General features: G+C 40.9%; 1 protein-coding gene and 1 long non-coding RNA gene across 3 annotated transcripts in view; one reads left to right on the forward strand and one right to left on the reverse strand.

Annotated features, from left to right (window-relative positions):
• The window catches only part of SH3D19 (SH3 domain containing 19), a 137,636-nt gene that overhangs the window by 13,590 nt on the left and 103,155 nt on the right, over nt 1-20,891 (reverse strand). For both annotated transcript variants that reach the window (XM_034772942.1, XM_034772941.1), the window contains 8 exons: nt 15,599-15,706; nt 12,158-12,270; nt 8,585-8,643; nt 5,138-5,402; nt 4,481-4,549; nt 4,165-4,305; nt 1,875-1,947; nt 1,330-1,460 (listed from right to left, as the gene is read on the reverse strand). In XM_034772942.1, the coding sequence (XP_034628833.1) occupies nt 1,330-1,460; nt 1,875-1,947; nt 4,165-4,305; nt 4,481-4,549; nt 5,138-5,402; nt 8,585-8,643; nt 12,158-12,270; nt 15,599-15,706 (959 nt within the window). The remainder of the gene's footprint in view (nt 1-1,329; nt 1,461-1,874; nt 1,948-4,164; nt 4,306-4,480; nt 4,550-5,137; nt 5,403-8,584; nt 8,644-12,157; nt 12,271-15,598; nt 15,707-20,891) is intronic.
• Nucleotides 4,213-20,891, forward strand: part of LOC117878597 — a 37,859-nt gene continuing 21,180 nt past the window's right edge. The window contains exons 1-2 of the long non-coding RNA XR_004646020.1: nt 4,213-4,312; nt 9,092-9,144. This is a non-coding gene — a long non-coding RNA (uncharacterized LOC117878597). The remainder of the gene's footprint in view (nt 4,313-9,091; nt 9,145-20,891) is intronic.

Here is a 20,891-nt window from a genome sequence, read left to right on the forward strand (position 1 = left end):
ACACTTATCCACCGGATGACTGAAAAGATACATAAATGAAGTGGAAGTTTCTATGCTACTATCAGTAGGCCCTGGTCTACACTACAAACTTATGTTGGTATAACTACATCTCTGAGGACTTGTCTATACTACCCGCTGGATCAGCGGGCAGCGATCGATCCAGCGGGGGTCGATTTATCACGTCTAGTCTAGATGCGATAAATCGACTGCCGAGCGCTCTCCCGTTGACTCCCGTACTTCACCGGAGCGAGAGGTGCAGGCGGAGTCGACGGAGAGCATCAGCAGTCAACTCACCGCAGTGAGTAAATCTAAATACATAGACTTCAGCTACATTATTCACGTAGCTGAAGTTGCATAACTTAGATCGATTCCCCCCAGTGGAGACCAGGCCTGGGTGGTATGGAAAATCCCCTGAGCAACGTAGTTATACCCACCTAACACCCAGTGTACACAGCGCTATGTCGACAGAAGGGCTTCTCCCATCAACATAACTGCCACCTCTCAGGGCGGTGGAGTACCTACGCTGATGGAAGAAGCTCTCTTGTTGGCATAGGTAGCATCTTCACTAAGTGCAACAGCGACCCAGCCACTTCAGTGCTGTAAGTGTAGACAAGTCCTTAGAAAAACTGTGTCTGTTATGTCCTGTGTCTCAGATTCCCTTATCCAGGTCTCTTTGCATTGAGCAGGCTATCCTGTACAAATTAGCAGCCGTGGTGTTATCTCCTCAATACTTCCTCACCATTGGTTTGATTACCTTTATTGTATAAAGTGATCCTTCCTTTTAGGAGTTCTAATTTGTTTTCTTTGGGGAGCTTTTTTATTGTCTGCTGCAATTTCTAAAACATACTTCAATATCAACATACCATGTCAGGGTGCACATCTTGGGAGGGTTGAAGGCATCCCAATACTCTCAAACAATTTAATGCAAATCCTTGATGGGACTTCTTGCTTAAGTGTAGCTTAAGTGCAGCTTCTTGCTTATGTGTAGCCGTTTATGCTCTGTAACACCAGGGAAACTCCCATGGGAATTTGCCCAGATGAAACAGAACAGAATCTGGTCGGGGTGATTTATGAGCATTTCTTAAGTAACAGCTGCAATTCTCTCACTTGACTTTAAATTAACATGAGAATCATACCAATAATGGTTGGGCAGAGTTGCAAGATTAAGTAGATTTCTAATATCACACAAAAACCTGGTCTCTCTTCTGTGCACTGATGCAAAATTTACCTAGATAACAAGTATAAAATGCACAGGAGAGAAGGTAAATTAGGCCTTGATCACGAACATGAGTAGAACACTCTATATTTCAATGGAAATGGGCTACATACAATCACTTTAACGAAGTTGGCAGGAAATATCCCTGTGCGATTCCCGAGTTTTCCTCTGTACCACTCATTATCTATTTTCTCCAGAAGATAAACAGTCTCTCCAGAATGGAGGTCCAAATCATCAGCATGTTCTGTAAGACAGCATCATTTCAGTTACAGTCAGTGTCAAATGCAGTGAATTTCTCTAAGTAAAAGCTTATTAAATATACACCATACCCAAAAGTTGAATCAGTTTTAAAAAGTCTTTATTAACATGGGTATACGGTTTGACATGTAAGCTTTAACTCAAAATTGTTCTGAGCTAAAACCATGAAACAGAACATGCACACATTCGGGGTAAGTTTGGATCCAAACTTAGCAACTTGGGCCCTGCAATTGTACCACGTTTCAAATTCCTGTGAAAATCAAAATGCTACATGCCCTTTAAACCTCAGTGTTCCAAAGAACAGAAGAAAAGTTTTGACTATTTTCTTCCCTGCTTTGGAAGCACATTTTACGCTATTAGTCAAACTATACACTTATTAGTATTATTTATGTGCACTCACCTGCTGGAAAATCATGCAGCACTACAGCATGAGGAGCACTTTTGTCAGAAACCCTCTGAATATCGTTTGAATCCTTACAAAAAACACAAGCAATTTAGAAATTATGAAAGATATTAACATGAACATTCTATTATTGATTCTGAAAGATATTTTTGCTTTTGGATACAATTCCATCATGCATTCCAAACTGCCACCTTTAAAGAAAGGAATTATTATTACGCATAAATTAATGGGCCTGATTCTTCTCTCACTTATACTGGTTAAAATCAAAAGTAATTCCATTGAATGCAGTCACCCAGGTGTAGAACCAATTTAAATGAGAGGAAAAATGATGCAGTTTATTCATATTCACTACCTCTTATCCAACTGTATTACAACAATTTTGAGTTTTGCAGCACACTCTAAGACTTTTGCCATGTTATTCTGATGGTACCTCCTTTATACCCCTTAAAACCTCTATAGCCCTTTTCTGTCATAGTAATGACTCTCACAGTAACTTTTCCTTCTTCTGGGAGCACCACACTTTGCTGGTTGATGGCACTTATATCTTCCCCCCTTTTTGTTTTTGGACATCAGCTATGTCATCTCCATAACATATTTGGCTCATGAAGTGTTAATCTAGAGGTTTTTCTACATTATAGTGCAAATAAAGATACTCTACTGATAAGATTTGGTTGGGGCTGTGCATGATATTCAATGTAAAACTAAACATAGATATTAAATTTCAACATTTGCAGTTTTTTGAGTTTGCAGATTCTGTGAACATGTGAGGTTTCACATGAACATTATTATATCAGTGAAATTTTGGTTAAGTTGGGGGTGCATTTTTACATTAACTAGTTTCTTTTCTACACTAGGAAAATTTTCTAAAAAATTTCTCACTCTTTCAAACATCAGTTCGGCTGAACAAATTTTAGAAACATTGTGTGCCCTAGTATAGATGGGGTATCAGCTGTCCACATATTAAACATCATATCAATTACGCTCAGAGCTGTTGTGGGGGGAAAAAAATATATAGATATAGATATATATAAAATGAAGTTTCCCTAGGGCAGACAAAATGTTTTCGTGCATTTTGAAACTCTGATGAATTTTGATCTAGGCTTGGTTGCATGGTTAAAGTCAAATAGCTGTAGTCATGATATTCCTGCTGGTTTCCTGATTGGCTAAGCATCCCTAGGTGCTTGAATCAGGGTCAGCAGAAGTCATTCTGACTTATTTTCTCAGGGCTTGTCTACAGTGCAGCATTCAACTAGTTGCGCTTCAGTTGTTTGTATTGCACCAACTTGAAGCACCAGTGATTGAGTGTCTCCATACTAGTCACTCTCAACCATTTTAAGGTTTGCCCTTAAGTCCACACTAAATCAGCCCTAAACTGATTAGAGTGGGCTATCAAAAATTCATTCATAAATTTCATAGATTTTAAGGCCAGAAGGAGCCATTGTGACAGTCTGACCTCCAGCATTCAAAGCTGGCAAACCTTAGTCCACCAGCTGAGAGCCCCCATTCTGCCCTTTCAGCAATGAGCCCCATGTTAGCCCTGCCTACTCAGTCATACCTCCACAGTGCAGGTCCTCACATAGTGATCTTGCCATGGATTGCAAACTGAGACTACCTCAGCCTACCTGAGATTCATCAGAGCGAGATCATCAGCTAGTAGCCCATCAGTGGTTCACTAGTTAAGGAGCAGTACATTGCTGGAGGGATGTGCATATATAGAAGTTGGGGGGGAGCATGCCTTGGAAAAGCATGGCTGGGTAGGGGGGAGATTCCATAGTATGGGCTATCACAACAGAGAGAGAGAGAGAGCACAGTCTCAGCTGATGATCCAAAAATGTTGGGAGACTGGCTTTTCTGAGTAGATTGGGGTAAGTTTATAGAGGAAATATCACAAAAACTGCATATTAATCTACCTCCCACCCACTGGTAGAAGGATTTCAACTCGATACCTTGGCTGATGAAGTGAGGGCTGATGAATAATTGCTTTGTTTGAATGTAATTCAATGCAATACAAAGAGTACATAACATGAACACAGTGCAAAAACTGAGCAATGTGAATTACAATGTACTGGAAATAAATGTATTCTTAATATGTATTAAAAAAGAAATGCACACGTTTGATAAAATCAATGTGCTGCTGAGAGCTTGGAGTTGCTATTCTTATTATTAATCATATTACCACCGTTGTGCCCTGAAACATGCTATGCACTGTACAAATGCATAGCAAGGCACAATCCCTGCACAGATGAGTTTACCATCTAAAAAGATTTAATTAATTCTTAATGTTTACCTTTTGCTTGCTTGTCAGATGCTCATCTAGGCGGGTGATTATCTTCATATGAGACAAGTGCACTTTGCCGGTTTCCCCTCCCTTTTGGCACTTGAAGTAATTGCTGTCGATCTGCTCCAGCAGCACAAGAACATCCCCATGCTTTAAGGTACGGCAACATTTTTTGAAACCAAGAGATTTAATAAACCAATATTACATTTTTCAGAGTGTAACCTTTAAAGCTTAAGGCAGTTGATGCCTTAACATAATAAAAGACTAATGATTTAGTGTGTACCTGCGGAGAGGGAGAGGGGGAGAGAGAATGAATTTCTTTTACCTTGCAGCCGAGTTCTCCAGGGTTTCTAGGAGAGAAATCTTCCTTGGCAATTCCATGAGGCACAGGCAGCTTAAACAGAAATCCAGACAAATTATTCACAAATCAAATGAACTCTCACACTCTAAACACCTGAAATTCATGCTGCATGAACACAAGCGCCTGTACAGTGATGCAACGCAATATAGATACATCCACCTTTCCCTCCTATGTGTTTTGGCCACTGGACAAACAATTTAGGAAGAGATTTTCAAAGGTTTGTTGTTGTTGTTGTTTTATTAAAGAAAATGGGTATTTAGCACTTAACTGTCATTTGTGCCTTTGAAAAATATCACCTATACAATTCAAGTCAGAGTTTAAAACCAGCTAAGGGTGCACAGAGGGGACAAGAGGCCTTTCCCTTATCTCAGTCCTTGCTCACCCCACAGCGTAGCTTCCATTTCCTCCTAGCACCCAAGGTTTGTTCACAAGATACCCAAAGACTGTGGAGAAGGAGGCAGAGCTATTTTATATATAAACACCACCCTACCCCCTACCCCCGGAAATATGCTGAAGGTGAAAAGCAGCAGACTCCTCCCTCACAATAAATCACCTTATACTCTGTACTGGAAATAGCTCTATCCTATATGCAAAAGCCAGGCACAATATCTCCACTCTCACCATGTATTTATTGTAGAGAGTGTGCCCTGGTTTAGGTCGAGGCGGTAATGCTGGGTCTTGATTTTTTAAAACTTGACTCTTTGCTCTCTTGACTCCCATTCCAAACATGTCATGTTTTTTATGGAGTGTCAGGTCAGACGAGGATCGGCAAACAGGGTCCTTTTGGGAAGAGGTCTTGGTTCCAGAGTGTTTTGGTGGAGGTGGCCTTCCAGGAATGCCTTTAGGTGGAGGCAGTCGAGCTGGTACAATTTTTCCATCCACAGGCCTAGAGATTGGTTGAATGATCAAAGAAGTGTGCATTTTAAACAAGCATGTATATCCCCCATATCTCTGAGACAGCCACACAGCATTCAATAGGGAAATACGATTAATTGAAACAGGAAGAACAATACAGTAGAATCTGGATTATTTGAAGCTCTCTGGAAACACCTGAAACCTTTGGATAACTGGGGGAATTAAATAATCAAGGAAGCCTTCTCAGTAGGGTTCCTTGACTGCAGATTTCAAATCCTGCTGGCCAGTTCCAATTACAGGGAGCTGGCTGGCTGGCTTCCCTAGGGCCCTCTAACTAGGTAAGACTTCAGCCAGGCCACCTACCATTAAAGAGCTTTGTCCAGAGCTGAAGTGCTTTGAATGAGGTGCTTTAGCTGAAGACCTGCTGGATCTCCTGGACTTACGAAATCAGTCTGGCTCATTTCTTGGGATTTCACTTATCTGAAACATCCTGTCATGTGAACTGAATCATGCCACCAGCTAAACTGATGGGACAAGACCTACTTTGGATAACAGGCATCATCAGATTAATAGAACCATTTGCCACTTTTGTGAAATGAGATTATTCTGTACAGAAAGCTACATTCAGAATGTCCAGGCTTCCTGGTTAAGTTCTAAGTATAAATTTTCAAAAGTGCCCAAAGTGACTTAGGACCCTAAGTCCCATTGACTGTCTATAGGACTCAGACTTCTAAGTAACTTGTACGCTTGAAAAGGTACCACTACAAACACTGGTAAAAAAGAGCTAAAAAATGGTGCTGCCTGTACTGTGTATTCACGGAGTGTGATTTTCAAAGGCTAAGAATGTGGCCAAATCAATAACTTGTGTACTCAAAGGTACCTCTCTTCTAAATAAGGACTGCTTTCCTGTCAAATTTCAGCTTTGTATCCCTAACTGGATAGGTACAAACACTGTCCAAAAACAGGATGTGTGTTTTTTTTTTTTTTAAATAATCTTTATGCAACCTTGAATATAGTGACCAGATATTATAAACACCACAATATTACATGTTTCCTCTACAATTTACTCTGGCATTTTATAAGAGGTTCATTAGTTCAACACAAACAAGTATTCACTAGCATGAGTTCTCAAAAGTTCGTAATAACAATAAGTCACAACAAGGTATGTATTAATAGGTTTTTGGCCTGTGCATCTGGTGTTTTCAGCAAGTGCCTTCAACCACTCGAGAAGAGTATTAATAAGCTTATTAATGCACCCACCACATGTTCCTTATAGCTATTACAATATGGGCTCTAGTCAATACACAGTTTTGTGAGGATTTATGCCAGATATCATTCCATTATGAAAAAAGCCTTCTAAAAGAGTAAGTGAACATAGTAGGAAAATGGTTATATACATCTTTTCTCAACTATTTTGAATATTTATTCTAATCCTTTCTCTCTTTTTTCAGAATTTCTTGGACCTTCACCTCCTTATTTCTTTCCTTCAGAAACCCAGCTGTCATTTCAGCACCAGTTAATGTTCCTACAGCCCCCTTCAACTCACTTTTTTTTTTTTTTTTTTTTTTAAACAAAAGTGAAAAAGAGAAATCTGTTCATCTATGTTCTGTACCCCCATCCCTAACCTCCCTCCAAATAAGCATTTTAATCTAAAATGACAAACACACAATTAGGAGTGTTCCAAAACTGAACCATGAAAATAACCAGATTTTCAGTCCACTTTTTGTGAGAAGATATTATCAAATATCTAGCCTAAGAGATCTCATGTCTGGAAAATCACAGGGTTGTTATTAATCATAGGTCTTCTGTGAACTTGAGCAGAAAGGGAGGGGACAGAATTTCTATTTACTGGGTTCACAAAGAACATAAGGGAGAGGTCAAGAGTTATCTAAAACTAAATAAAGGCAAAAAGTGATACACATATAAAGAGAAACAATGAGTCATCTCATTTTCTCTCAAGGCAACTCTTCTTATAATCACTCCAACATTAGGAGATGCACTTAAACTTTCATAACAGAAATAGAGCTTTATTGTCATGATACCCTAAGCAGAGTAAATTCAGTTCCAGGATCAGCTCAAGCCTCCTGATATAAGAAGAGGGAGAGGGTGATACAGTAAAACTTTGTGCTTTGGTACACAACCAACTATAAAATCCATACATAGATATCAGTGCCTAGATGGCATGGGCTTATCAGCAGATTTTCTACCACCCACCAATCTGTCCCTGACAGTCAGTGGAGCCTTGGTCCTGCGCCGACCTACTTCCCTTTTGCCTGTGGGTGCTATTCCTCTTCCTGTTGCTGAAGGGGATAGGGAGGCTGTAATTCCTCCCACAGTTCCACTAGGGTCTCTGGACTGAAGAGTAAGCAAACAGTGGAGGTACTGTACATCAGTGGTTCTCAAAACCGGTCCACCGCTTGTTCAGGGAAAGCCCCTGGCGGGCTGGGATGGGATGGTTTGTTTTCCTGCTGGGTCTGCAGGTTCAGCCAATCACTCCCATTGGCCACAGTTTGCCGCTCCAGGCCAATGGGGGCTGCAGAAAGGGTGGCCAGCACATCCCTTGGCCCACACCACTTCCCGCAGCCCCCATTGGCCTGGAGCGGCGAATTGTGGCCAGTGGGAGCGGCAATCGGCCGAACCTGCGGACGCAGCAGGTAAACAAACCAGTCCGGCCCGCCAGGGGCTTTCCCTGAACAAGCGGCAGACCAGCTTTGAGAATCACTGCTGTACATAACGCATTTAAACTTTAGAGCTGACTTGGTACCTTTCCTCTTCAGCAACAAGGGTAACTGCCCCCTCTTTGCTCCCACAGCCCAAGCCCAGCCACAAGAGCAAGTGAAGATAGCTGTTGATGATCTTTTCTGTGGAGCAGAGAATGGTCTCCAGCTCTATCTGCTTTCAGTTATGGGCGAAGGAGAGAGAGAACAGAACAGAGAGAGAACAGAGTGGCAGTCAAACAATAAGAGAAGAGCTGAGTTGCAATCTTTCTAAAGGCCTCCCTTCTCCACCATACCAATTAGCCACAATGTGGTGTGCATTAGTTGGCTATTGGTGCATGCCTAATTATTAGTGATGATATCAAAAGCAAAACTTACACAAGCCTACTGTCTTAATAATATACAGTTGATAAGTATGCCTACTAGACCGACTAAGCAAAGCAATCCAGTAGCTAATCTCAGACCCCTGAAATTGCTACTTAGAAATTCTACTCACCTAGGGGGCAGCACAGGCTCTGTCCAAGAAGTACCTGTTGGATCTGGATGTTCAGATTCCTACAAGAACACAAAAATGCAATTTCAGTTTATGTAAGAAACATTAACAGGTTATTGGTTAAAAAGATGCCTTTCTTATTTAAATTATACTAAACAGAGAAGAACTTCAAATCAGAGGCCAAATGAAGTCCACCAACAGGAACTTTTTAGGGCAATGCTGTACAAGAATATATTAACAGGAGTTTAATATACAGGATGAATTTAAGAAGGGGAAAATTTAGGCTGAATATCAGGAAAATTGTAAATATGGTAACTCTTAGCTTGAGGGATAATATTTCTCTCTCAAAAAATGTGGTGGGAGCACCATCACTGCAGACATATAAAAAGTCGACTGAACAATGCACTAGAAAAAATATTGTATGGAAGAAACCTGCACTGGCAGGGGATGGACTAGATCAGAATTGTGTTGTCTCTTGCAGTTACTTTACTCTTCTACGTTATCTTTCAGACAATGGCTCTCTTTGCCATGCAGCTAATGGGGTGATCATGTCATCCATGGTGGTAAGCATTTCTTCTTCTTAATAATTATTGGTATTACCATAGTGTGTAGGACCCCTAGTCATGGACCTGGACCCCATTGTGCTAGGTGTTTTACAAACACATAATAAAGACACAGTCTCTGCCCCAAAGAGCTTACAATCTAAGCGTAAGACAACAGACAAGAGAGGGATGCAGACAGATGGGGAATACAAGGAAACAATGAGTCTATTAATATTGGTCAGCATGATGGTCAGCCTAACCGTTGTAAAGTTTTTTGTAGATATCAAGGCAAAATGAGAGTTTTAAGGAGGGATTTGAAGGAGGATAATGAGTTAGTTTTTTGGGTGTTTATGGGGAGCTACTGCGAAGTGTGAGGGGCAGCATGAGAGAAGCACAAAGGTACTTGTTTGAAAATTTATCAAATGGGTGATGGAGGCTAGCATCATGGCCTGATCGAAGGCAGGAGTTGACTTTTCAATACTGAATGAGAGATAATAGGTAGGGTGGGGATAGGTGGTGAAGGGCCTTGAAAGTGAAGTCAAGTAGCTTAGATTTGATAGGATAGAGAAGGGGGTGCCTGAGGAGGGATGCAAAGAGAGGGACGACACAGTCAAAGCGATGGGCTAGGAAAGTGATTTTGCAGCAGCATTCTGAATGGATATAAGCAGTGCAAGACTGTATTTGTCAAGGCCAGAAAGAAGGATGTTGCAGCAATTGAGATGTGAAATGGTGAGAGCCTGGACAAGAGTTTTAGCTGTGTGGATGAATATGAAAGGCCGAATCTTAGAGACGTTATGCAGAAAGAATCTGCAAGACTTAGACATACCCTGGATGTGAGCACCTCAAGAGAGGTCCAAGTTGAAGATGACAACCCAAGTTATGGGCCTGAGTGACAGGCGGAATAGTAGTATTACCCACAGTGATCAAGAAAGGGGGCCTGGGTGGGGGGCGATTAAGAGCTCTGTTTTAGCCATATTGAGCTTGGTAGCTAGACATCCATGAGGAGATGTCAGAGAGACAGGCCAAGATTTTAGTTTGGACAGGAGACAGATCTGGAGTAGAGAGCTAACTCTGAGTTGTCAGCATAGAAATGGTAGTTGAATTTGTGTTGGTGGAGGAGATTACCCAGAGATAAGGTATAAAGAGAGAAGAGAAGGAAACCAAGAACAGAGCCCCATGGAGCCCTCATGGAAAGCCAGAGGGGGGATCCATTGAAGGAGCAATTAAGAGAAGACCAAGTCACAGGAGCCAAGGGAGAACAAATTATCAAGAACCTGGTTCACTGTGTTGAAGGCAGAGCCGGCTCCAGGCACCAGCTCAGCAAGCAGGTGCTTGGGGCGGTCAAGGGGAGGGGGCGGCATGTCGGAGGTGGGTCCCTCGGTCCCTCTCAGAGGGAAGGACCTGCCGCCGAATTGCTGCTGAAGAAGAAAGTGGCGCGGTGGAGCTGCCGCCAAAGTGCTGCCGATCGCGATTGCAGCTCCTCTTCCCCCCCCCCCCCCCCACCATCGCTAGGGGCAGCAAAAACCCTGGAGCCGGTCCTGGTTGAAGGTGGCTGGTAGGTCAAGAAGGATGAGGATGGAGTACTGGTTTTGAGCCTTGGCTAGGAAGAAGTGTTTAGAAATTTTGGTGAGAGCAGTTTCAGTGGAGTGCAAGGCGCGGAAGCTGGATTGGAGAGAGTCTAGGCAGGAACTGGGGGAGAGGAGCTCCAGACTGTGATTGTAAGTAGTGCAGTCAATGATCTTAGAGATGAAAGGGAGTATGGGGGCAGTAATTGGAGAGGCAAGTGGGATCAAGGGTGGGGTTTTATTTTTTTTTTTTTTTGAAGAGAGGAGAGTCTAAACCATGCTTGTATTGTGAAGAGAAACATCCAGAAGTGATTGAGAGGTTAAGGAGAAGAGTAAGGGAGGGGATGAGAGTAGGCATGAAGGAGATCAGGAGATGGATGGGGTCTCTCAGGCAAGTGGAGGGGTTAGAGGAGGAGAGCAGATAAGAAATTTCTGAATCAATGACAATGGAGAAGAGAATCAAAGCAAGGGAAAGAGAAGGCAAGACACTGCTTTTTATTTTGCCTTCCTAAGCCACGTCCTGTGACAGATTATCAGTGCTAAAGAAATCTCTGTAATTTGAAGGTTTGTATCTTTGCTATAATGGCCTATGATGCTTTGCAGTCATTCACAGGGGTGCAGAAATTCCATGCCTGATGGTGCTCTGTCTGCTGTTTCTTGTTCAGGCAGTGTCGATATGGGCCTTTTGGTTTCATCTCTTTTCTGCTCATTGTTTTAGCTGATTTCTCTTCCATTTTTGCCATCAAGACTCTAGATTTAGACTTTTTTCTCCCTGCATTTTCAAAGTTTTTCTCAAATAAATCTGAATGAAAGGGGTCGCAACTGGTGGGGTGTGCAGAATCCCCATTTCCACAGCTTTGTGGGACGTACTAGTATCTCCTGCTACTAGCACATCACTGATCATGAGTGAAAATTAGAGGAGAGGCATTTGAGAATAAACTATTGTTCTCAGGCTCTGGATAAACTAGTGGAAATTGTCTATATAATGCAGCCAGAGGTGAGAAAAGGGTGCTGTCAAGTTCCCCTTTATCATCGGAAACAATTTTTTTCCTCTCAGACTGGCATACAGACAGAGAGGTGCCTCCTTTCTGAAGACAGAGGATGCATTTTCAGAGGGGTGTGTGGAAATTTGTCCATGTCAATCCTATCAGTTTAATGCCCTCTGCAAGGCTTTGAAAGTTTACCCAAGGGAGCATGACTACAACTACTAAAGTACAGAAAACAAAAGATAAACATGATCAAAGCATAACAAAGTGTAAATCTAAATCAACCAAGTGATTTCCAGTACTGACAACAACCTAAATGATGTAGCCTGATTAAAAAATAAAATATGGAAGAAAAACATATGAAATGCCTTATAATTGTGAGTAACATCCTCACCCCCCAAATGACTTATTTCACAATGAGCAATTTGTTACAAGAGACCGTTTGCTTTGCTAACCAAAGGATGTAACACAGATACAACTTACCCCTTTCCTTGTTTGTTTGGCATTACTAGGCTTTCCAGCAACGATCCCAGAGGTGTTCCCAATTGGTTTTTCAGAAGGAAGAGGTGGAGGAATATGTGGAACTTCATTTAAAGCTGGAGAAGTGTTAAATTGTAAATCTAGTAAGTTCTTTGTAGGGACCAAAAGGGAGTGTAAAAAAGATAGATATTAACAATCAAAATGGATCCCCCAACACCTCTTGGTGAACACAACTCCCTTAGCCTGTGCTGGTAGTATATGAGCAGGAGTACTGGAAAATACTGAGGAGATGCATAGAACACGTCCCCATTTTGAGGAACATTGTAGGAGTACTTTCCTTATTGCGTAACTAATCTTCCTTTAAATCCAAGGACACTGGCTTTTCTCTCAGCTGTTCAAGTACAGTGAGGTTAGGGCAGTCTGGACAGAGTCTAGTGTGGTAGAAGAAAGAGAGCAGGAGTGAAGAGAGGCAGGTATGCTTGGAGGGGTTCATCTCTAGTCCATCAATAAAAGCCACTAAAAAGAATTTAACGATTCCACACCATTGGCTTTAAATGCACTCTCTGACTGAAATCTGTTAAACGTTTGCATAAATTCTGCCAATATACTTATCCGTAATGTGTCTATATGGACTGGGACATTTTTCAACCTATTTTACAGGGTATTTTGTATTCAAATGACGTACCTAACAAAATCTGAGGCACTTCTTTAAATCCGCTGGGCTTCTACCCATGCTCAGAATCATGTAAAAAATGCTTATTGTCAGCCTAGACAGTCTAAACATTTAAAATTGTTCAAAATTATTTTTAAAAAGACCAAGTGAGACGTTACCATCCAAATGAAGGCCTAGAGTCTTATCTTATGAATCAGCTGATCACTGCATGAAGGGAGCTCTCAGGAGAGAATGTGGAGTTATTTTATTTAGCATAGAACATTTAATTGTATCTCAGTGACCTGAAAGTCTGGATTGGAATTTAAAAAAACCAAACAAAAAACCCCAAAGGCGATTCCATCCCTTAGACACTGAGTATTTGGAGACTGAGCCAAGAAGAGGTAAGTTAATAAAGCTTTCTTGCTTATCTAAGCCAATGTGATGGGGACTAAAAGAAGGATTAACTGCAAGAGAGAAATCTCTTCTTAACATACCTCACTGATTTAAAAAAGAGCATTAGAGATTTATTTTTACACACCTCCTTCAAATCCTGATACAGATACAGATGGCCTAGTTTTCCGCTCACATCCCTTCCACAAACAATATTGCCAACCCTAAGAGTTCAAAAATCAGAAGACAGGTGAAGTTTTCATCTCTGTTCCTTCTCAGGTTTTACACTTGAGGGGAGCAGCTTTAACTCCCAATTGGACCTCCACAGAAACTCAGTTACTGGGAGTTGCTGAAGGGAGGTGCTGAATCAATAAGTTCCTAAGCACCTGACCCTTTCCTTTTTTTTGACAGCGCTATTCATTTGTTGTGCTGTGTTGGCTCCCTACAGGAGCCATCTCCCTCCATAGCAATTGGGGCAGAGGTCACTTTGAACCACTGTGGCCTGATCTTTTCTGGTGGCAGGGCCCTCCAACGAGGTTTAGCCCAGCCCAATCTCCTTATGACGACAAGGCCTTTGTGTAGCTACAACTGAGTCAGACTGAAACCCATGACAGCCTAGGGCAGGGGTAGGCAACCTATGGCAGATGTGCCGAAGGCAGCACGTGAGCCGATTTTCAGTGGCACTCACACTGCCTGGGTCTTGGCCACCAGTCCGGGGGGCTCTACATTTTAATTTAATTTTAAATGAAGCTTCTTAAAACATTTTAAAAAACTTATTTACTTTACATACAGTAATAGTTTAGTTATATATTCTAGACTTAGAGAAAGAGACCTTTTAAAAATGTTAAAATGTATTACTGGCACGCGAAACCTTAAATTAGAGTGACTAAATGAAGACTCGGCTATACAACTACTTATACTCATGCTAGCTCAAGGAGAGCTAGTATGAGCATGTGTATATGAGCAGGGGAAATCACACTCCTAACTCACAGTGTGGATGTAGCCTTAGGTTTTGCAACAGCTCACATTTGACAATAGGGATAGTTGGCTCCACTCTGGGATCTGAAGAGCTTCACAGGCCACTCTGCTTACTGGGAACCCCACTTTCCCCCTTTATCTCCATCTCTTTCCCAGTTGCAGTCTCTCGCTGAGTGGATCTTCACACCCCTCTACCAACTGACAGAACATGACTGAAGCCCCTTGAGGGCAGTTCAGTTGCCACTAGAGAGCAGCAAGAGACTGTATTATTTGTCTTGCAGCTAAAGAAAAAAAAAAAATATGTCTGGACATGCATATTAACAATCGAGACTTGAGAATTACACTGGGAAGGTTGAGCATACTTATCTGCCTTTATTAGATAGACTCTTACGGCCAAGGGTACATGTGATTGTGCAAACCAAAAAGGTTCTTACAAATTTTGATATAGATTTTTTTTTTTTTTTTTACAACTTTTCTCTGTATTTTTCTAACTATTTCCACTGCATTTCTTACCTACAAAACTACAGTTTCTATGGAAAATTAAACACTCTTCTAGAAGTAGTGATGTAAATGTAAGTAGAGGCTAAAACACTACCAGCAGGACACTCTGCTACTACAAATTTGACATAGTGTAAAAGTATGTGGGTTTTTAGATGCTTTTAATAATCGCCTCTTTGGTTATTTCTCTCTTTTGCTTGTATTTTTGGGTGCATCTACTAGGGATGTGATGATTCCTCTGTTTTGGGAAGCAACCCCAGGGTGAAAATTTGTAGTTTACTAAATCTGAAGCTTGGCAACATGCAATAAAGCACTCAATAGACAGACGATTTCAACACCAAGACATCTAATGCTTCTCCTCTGCAGCTTTCCAGCTTTGTGAGAGCTAATCAGGGTCAGCTCTTGGTGGCATGGGTTGGGAGATGGAAGACGTGGTTAATGGTCAAGATGGGACCAAAAGGCCACATTTCGTATCCAAGGTTTATGGTGCTATTTTTTTTTTTTTAATTTCTAAAAACACCAGCAAAATGCCAGGACTTGAACAGCTGTGGATTTTAGAGCCAAAATAATTTCATCCCTGTCAATATTAAGCAATGAAGTCATGTTTACATCTTTCTAGAAAACTAACAAAGAGTTTAATACAAAAGCTGTGAGCTTCCATAGGAGTGTCTACATTTGACAGAGAAACAAATTTAGCACCTTTGTATTAAACTATTCTTTAATTACAATTTTCTAGAAAGATGTAAACATGACTTCACTGTTTAATACGGACAGGGGTGAAATTATTTTGGCTAAGATTTTTCTAGCTGTTAATGTAACTAGCTGTAGGTAATTCAGTATTTCAGTCGTGAATTCTGATAAAATGATTTCTTTATTGAACTCTATCTGAAAACTTCAGCTAAGAAATAAAAATGTGAAGGACTTACATTTCCCTGGTTTAGATGGGATTCTGATCACAGTAGGCTTTCGTGCTATAGCTGGTTGAACTGTCTGTTCCTTTGCAGGCTCGGTTTTGGAGGAGAATTGAAAGGGATCTAATGAAAAAACACAATTTATTTAGCGTGTATTTGTTAAACACACACCTTGACAGACACTTCATTCATTATTAAACAACTTGTGTACTTCATGACTATGGGAAAAATCACCATCTCAGTATTGAGAGACAATAAATACAGAGCTAATGAAAGCATATTACTCTGACCTTAGTAAATAATGTACTTTTTTCTAAATGTGCACTGAGAAGAGATTCAAAGATGAGTTAACTTAAACCATGTTCTAGATGCTTTCCAGGACTATTCAAATCATAGTCCAACAGCATATGCTTCTCTGGATAACAATGATTTGGGAAATCAGTACAGCTTTAGGGAAACATGTTCCAAAGCAGTTGCTCTGATGTGCATACATAGCTGTGAATGTATCTGTAAAAGAGCTAAGTCATCAGACAGAAGATAAAAGACCTATCGAAAACAAGCAACATATTCCATTGCAAATATTAGGCTCTGGTTACAAAGCCCTTTTGGTGCCCCCTCTATCTCTTAATAAGTGGCTAAGTTAGGTTTTTCTTAAAATTTGTGTTGCTTTTGTACAGATCATAATCCTGAAGTAATGGGGAAGGCTTGTCTTGTGGTTAAAACATAAGACTAGAGTCAGAGCTAGGTTCTATTCCTGGCTATGTGACAGACATTCCTGGGTGACCCTGGGCAAATCACTCAACCTCTCTAGGCCCCCGTTTCTCCATCTGTAAAATGGGATTACTTTCCATGCTTGATAGGAAGTTAACACTTAATTGATTATGGTTTATGAATTGTTCAGATACCATGCAGAAGGCGGTCATAGAAATGTATTGGGATAAACAAATAACTCCTTATTCCGGCAGGACTCCTATTGCCTCCATGCCAAGGAACATGTATCTATTTTAGATCCACTCCATATTATCAAGTACTATTTCTTCCTCTGGCAGTATCTATCCCCATACATTAAGATGCCAACAATTACTGCACCATAATTGTGTAAGATAGAAATAGGAGATGTATTCTGACCAATAAATTCACCATGACTCCCATCCACCATTCACACAGAAGCCCCTGCAAATCAGCACTGATCTCATGTGGTGGCCGTTTCAGTTATGTGCTAGCTATACAAGATGTTATTGAATGTCAGATGCACTTAAATAAGGAATCACAGTGGGTGTCCCTTTAAATTCTCCAGTTTCTTCTTTTCATTGAAGGCAAGAAAGGACAAAATAGAATTAAAGGAAATGCACTCTGTACAAAATGACAACCTCCCTGGGGTAAAATATAAAATCACTTCTTTAAGTTAACTGTTCAGAATTTACGTTAATAAAAGACTGTGGGAGGACAGCATTTCTTATAAAAAAGAATCAATTTACCAAGAAACTGAAATATTTGCTACTTGGAGATTTAAATCAGAGTTTTTAAACATAAAAAAATACAGTGTTTGCCTCTGAATGGTCTGGTTAAAAATCACGTTTTCATTTAAATGATTTCAAATTTGGATTATGGATGGGGAGGGAGAGGAGGTATATTCTAACTACATCATTCCATTAAAAATAGGCCCAATTAAGATAATTTCACTTAGAGAATATCCCTATGGTAGTGTAACCAGTTTATATATTAGAGCTGAACAGGTCACTCAACCCCCTCCCCTCCCCCCAATATATACTGTTTTGTACTGTGGATTTCATACAAATATCTACATCCACACATTGAGCTGTCTTTGTAAATGGGCATTTTGTTGAGGTCACTAAGAAGGATTTTTCAAAAGCTGTATATTGACACCCCAATCCTGCAAAGATATATGCAGAGTTAAGTCAAATGGGATTACTCATCTGCTTAAAGCAAAGCCCATGCCTACATTTTTATAGGATGGGGACGTAGATTGTAACAAGCCCCTATTGTCAACAGTTTCCATTTTTCTCTCTCTACCCCCTTTAACAATATTTAGTGCTGTTCTAGAGAGACTGTTCTACACAGGTAGCCCTGGAGAAAAAGTCACCATTAAATCTTCATCTGTGTGGTATTCGTCACAAGGTTAAGAATAGCATTTATTGGAACATGAATTTTCCACTCATTATCTTATGTTCAATAATACTATTGTCACCTCATAATTAGTTTAAACCTCATTAACTTGTTTGTGTCATTTCTTTCCCCAGAGTTGTGTTAGTGAAAATTGTCTGGTAAACTACTATGCTGCTTTGTGTAATGGGACTGACACCATATGGATTTTTTTAAAAGGTATTTAACAACAATTGGGCATGGTTTGAGCATGATTCAGAAAAGTGTGAAAATAAAAAATGCACTAACAACTCAAGTAAATTAATATTCTAGGGCATTCTTCATAACAGATAACATCAATATCAATAGATGACTATCATTTTTCTTTAATAATCCTTTTATATTATTTTCACAGCCTGTATTTCCTGAGTCTGACTTTTTTGTGACTGCAAATAAAACAGTTTATTTTATAACCTCCCTTTGATAATATATTCCCCTACATATGTGCTTACGTTAGGGAAAATGCAGTGTGCATCTGACTACCACATATATTTTCTCTTGGTTCTACTGGCTTAGAAGAGACAGACATATTTCATCCAGCCCCATTTTACCATCTTTGTTCCACACCAAAAAATAAAGGGATGATGTAGCAGATATTTGCCTTTATTTAGGGGAAGATGGTGGCTATCTTTCTGAAGCTGTTATTGTTAGTTTATATCTAGGAGACAATAAGATGAGCAATCTGTTTTATGTTCCTTTCTTCTAATAAAAGTAAAAGATGTGGCAGATATCTCAACAAAAATGGGGGGACCCCCAAACAGGTAGGTCGAGGAAAGTGGCAAATGTAATTTTTATTATGTATTTTGAAAAAGCCACCCTGTTTTGACTAAATCCTGCAAATAGTGCTCTCAATACATCCAAGAATGACATCATAGCCCTAGGAATGCTGATTTATTGGCATCATAACGTGCATTACCGTTACAGAAGTATGCACTGTGTCTACTTGAAATGTTTGATTATATATTAAATAAGGTACTAGACTAAGAGACACAAAAAATCAAGATGGCTATCTGGGTCTTCTAGAATTAGTCCACCCTCTTCAAAAACACAGAGAGATTTATTAAAATCTCATCTCGGTGAAACCACTTCACAGCCTGAGTAGAATCATGCCTATCCACACTTAAATGGAGACTTTCAAGGATAAACCTAGGTGCTGCTGGAAATATGGTTGGAGATTCAATAGACAGAATTCCAACCAGAATGGAACCAATACTGAACCAACGCTAGTGTGGTGATAGGTGGTACAGTGCTAATGGAAATACTGCTTGGTGGATATGTTAAATAAAAAGGGCCTGACCACTCAGACATTACAAATTCCCCCTATTTGCAAGATTTGAGGTATTAACATAGGTGTCCTGCCTAATTCCAGCTTGGTTAATCACATTCTGCCTACCTCAAATTTCCCCTGTATTTTGATTTGGAGACGTTAATTATTTGCTTTTGTTTTTAAAAACCATTCCTGTCATCTAATGACTGCATAGTCCACACTAGCCTTTCACTGGGGGGTGAGTGACCCCTAATATACATTGTTCTCACTGTGCTTTGCAATCCTCCATGATAGGTGCTATGGGCATGTTCTGCCCACACCTCTTCCCACAATGGTTGCAGGTAAAAACCACAGTGGAATCCAGTGCAGATCAGCTGTGCAGGAGGCAGGATTTCAGGTGCTCACACAGGGGTGTGTAACATGTGCATGCTCTGGAGTCCAGCTGTAAGAAAATTTCCTGTGGTGCTCTGCATTCTGTGAATTTTGGGATTAGTTAGGAGAGGTGATCAGCTGATCCATCACTGTGCAGATCTGGAGAGGAGGGACAGTAGGGCTACAGAGACTACTCCAGATCTAAGACTGGAGTGGCAGCTATAAAGTTGATCTGCTGTCACTCTGGATATGTCTACACAAAGAAAAACCTGCGGCTGACCCGTGCCAGCTGACTTGGGATGTGGGGCTGTTTCATTGCTGTGTAGACTTCTGGGCTCAGGCTGGAGCCCAGGCTCTAGGACCCTGAGGGATGGGAGAGTCCCAGCACAAAGGACTCCAGCCTGAGCTCAGAAGTCTACACAGCAATGAAACAGCCCCACAACCCAAGCCCCACGAGCCCAAGTTGGCTGGCACGGGCCAGCTACAGGTATCTAGTTGCTGTGTAGGCACAGGACCAGTGGCCTGGAAAGGAGGATTTCTTTTTTCCCTGCCCACACAAACTTCCAGCAGCCAGCCCAGTTATTCAGGAAAGCATACTAGGAACACACCCTATGGCCCCAATTCAGTAAAGCATTGAAGTGAATGGGACTTAAAAACATGCTTCAGTGCTTTCTTAAAAATCAGATCCAAGATGATCTCCTCTTATAAACTGCAGGATGAAATAGACAAGAACTCTCACTTTCACACTCACTAAGGGAAGCTACAATCTTCTAAGGCTAGGTCTGGACCATACTAGGCTAGAAGCATTTATAGAAGTGCCGAATCTCCTATTACAAGGAAACAACTAAAAATAAGCAGCCAGGCAATGTCTCATAGCAGACAGGTCCCAGACTGTATATTTTTAAGTAACTTAGGTCTGGTCTATACTACCCGCCTGAATCGGCGGGTAGAAATCGACTTCTCGGGGATCGATTTATCGCGTCCCGTTGGGACGCGACAATCGATCCCCGAATCGGCGCTCTAACTCCACCAGCGGAGGTGGTAGTAAGCGCCGCCGACAAAAAGCCGCAGAAGTCGATTTTGCCGCCGTCCTCACAACGGGGTAAGTCGGCTGCGATACGTCGAATTCAGCTACGCTATTCACGTAGCTGAATTTGCGTATCTTAAATCAACTCCCCGCTGTAGTGTAGATGTACCCTTAGAGAATACTCAAATGTAATTGTTAACAGATCTTCTGAATTATCTTTTGCTTTGATGACCATATCCAAGCCACAGGTCACATATAGTTACCACGCATCCCAAAAATACAGAAGGGTCCATGCTTGACTGACTGAAAGAAGATGGTGGCTCTTTGTTTTCCCTGCAGACAAAATTGAACTTTCCTACTATAATTATGAGATAAATAGACATAATATGAAATGCAGCAATAGCCATGCTTGTAAAATGGAAATACACTAATGTGATGGAGCTCATGAAGGGAAATCTCTCTACTCCAGATGTACAATA

This window comes from Trachemys scripta, chromosome 5 (genome assembly GCF_013100865.1).
Source record: "Trachemys scripta elegans isolate TJP31775 chromosome 5, CAS_Tse_1.0, whole genome shotgun sequence".
Lineage (NCBI taxonomy): Eukaryota > Metazoa > Chordata > Testudines > Emydidae > Trachemys > Trachemys scripta.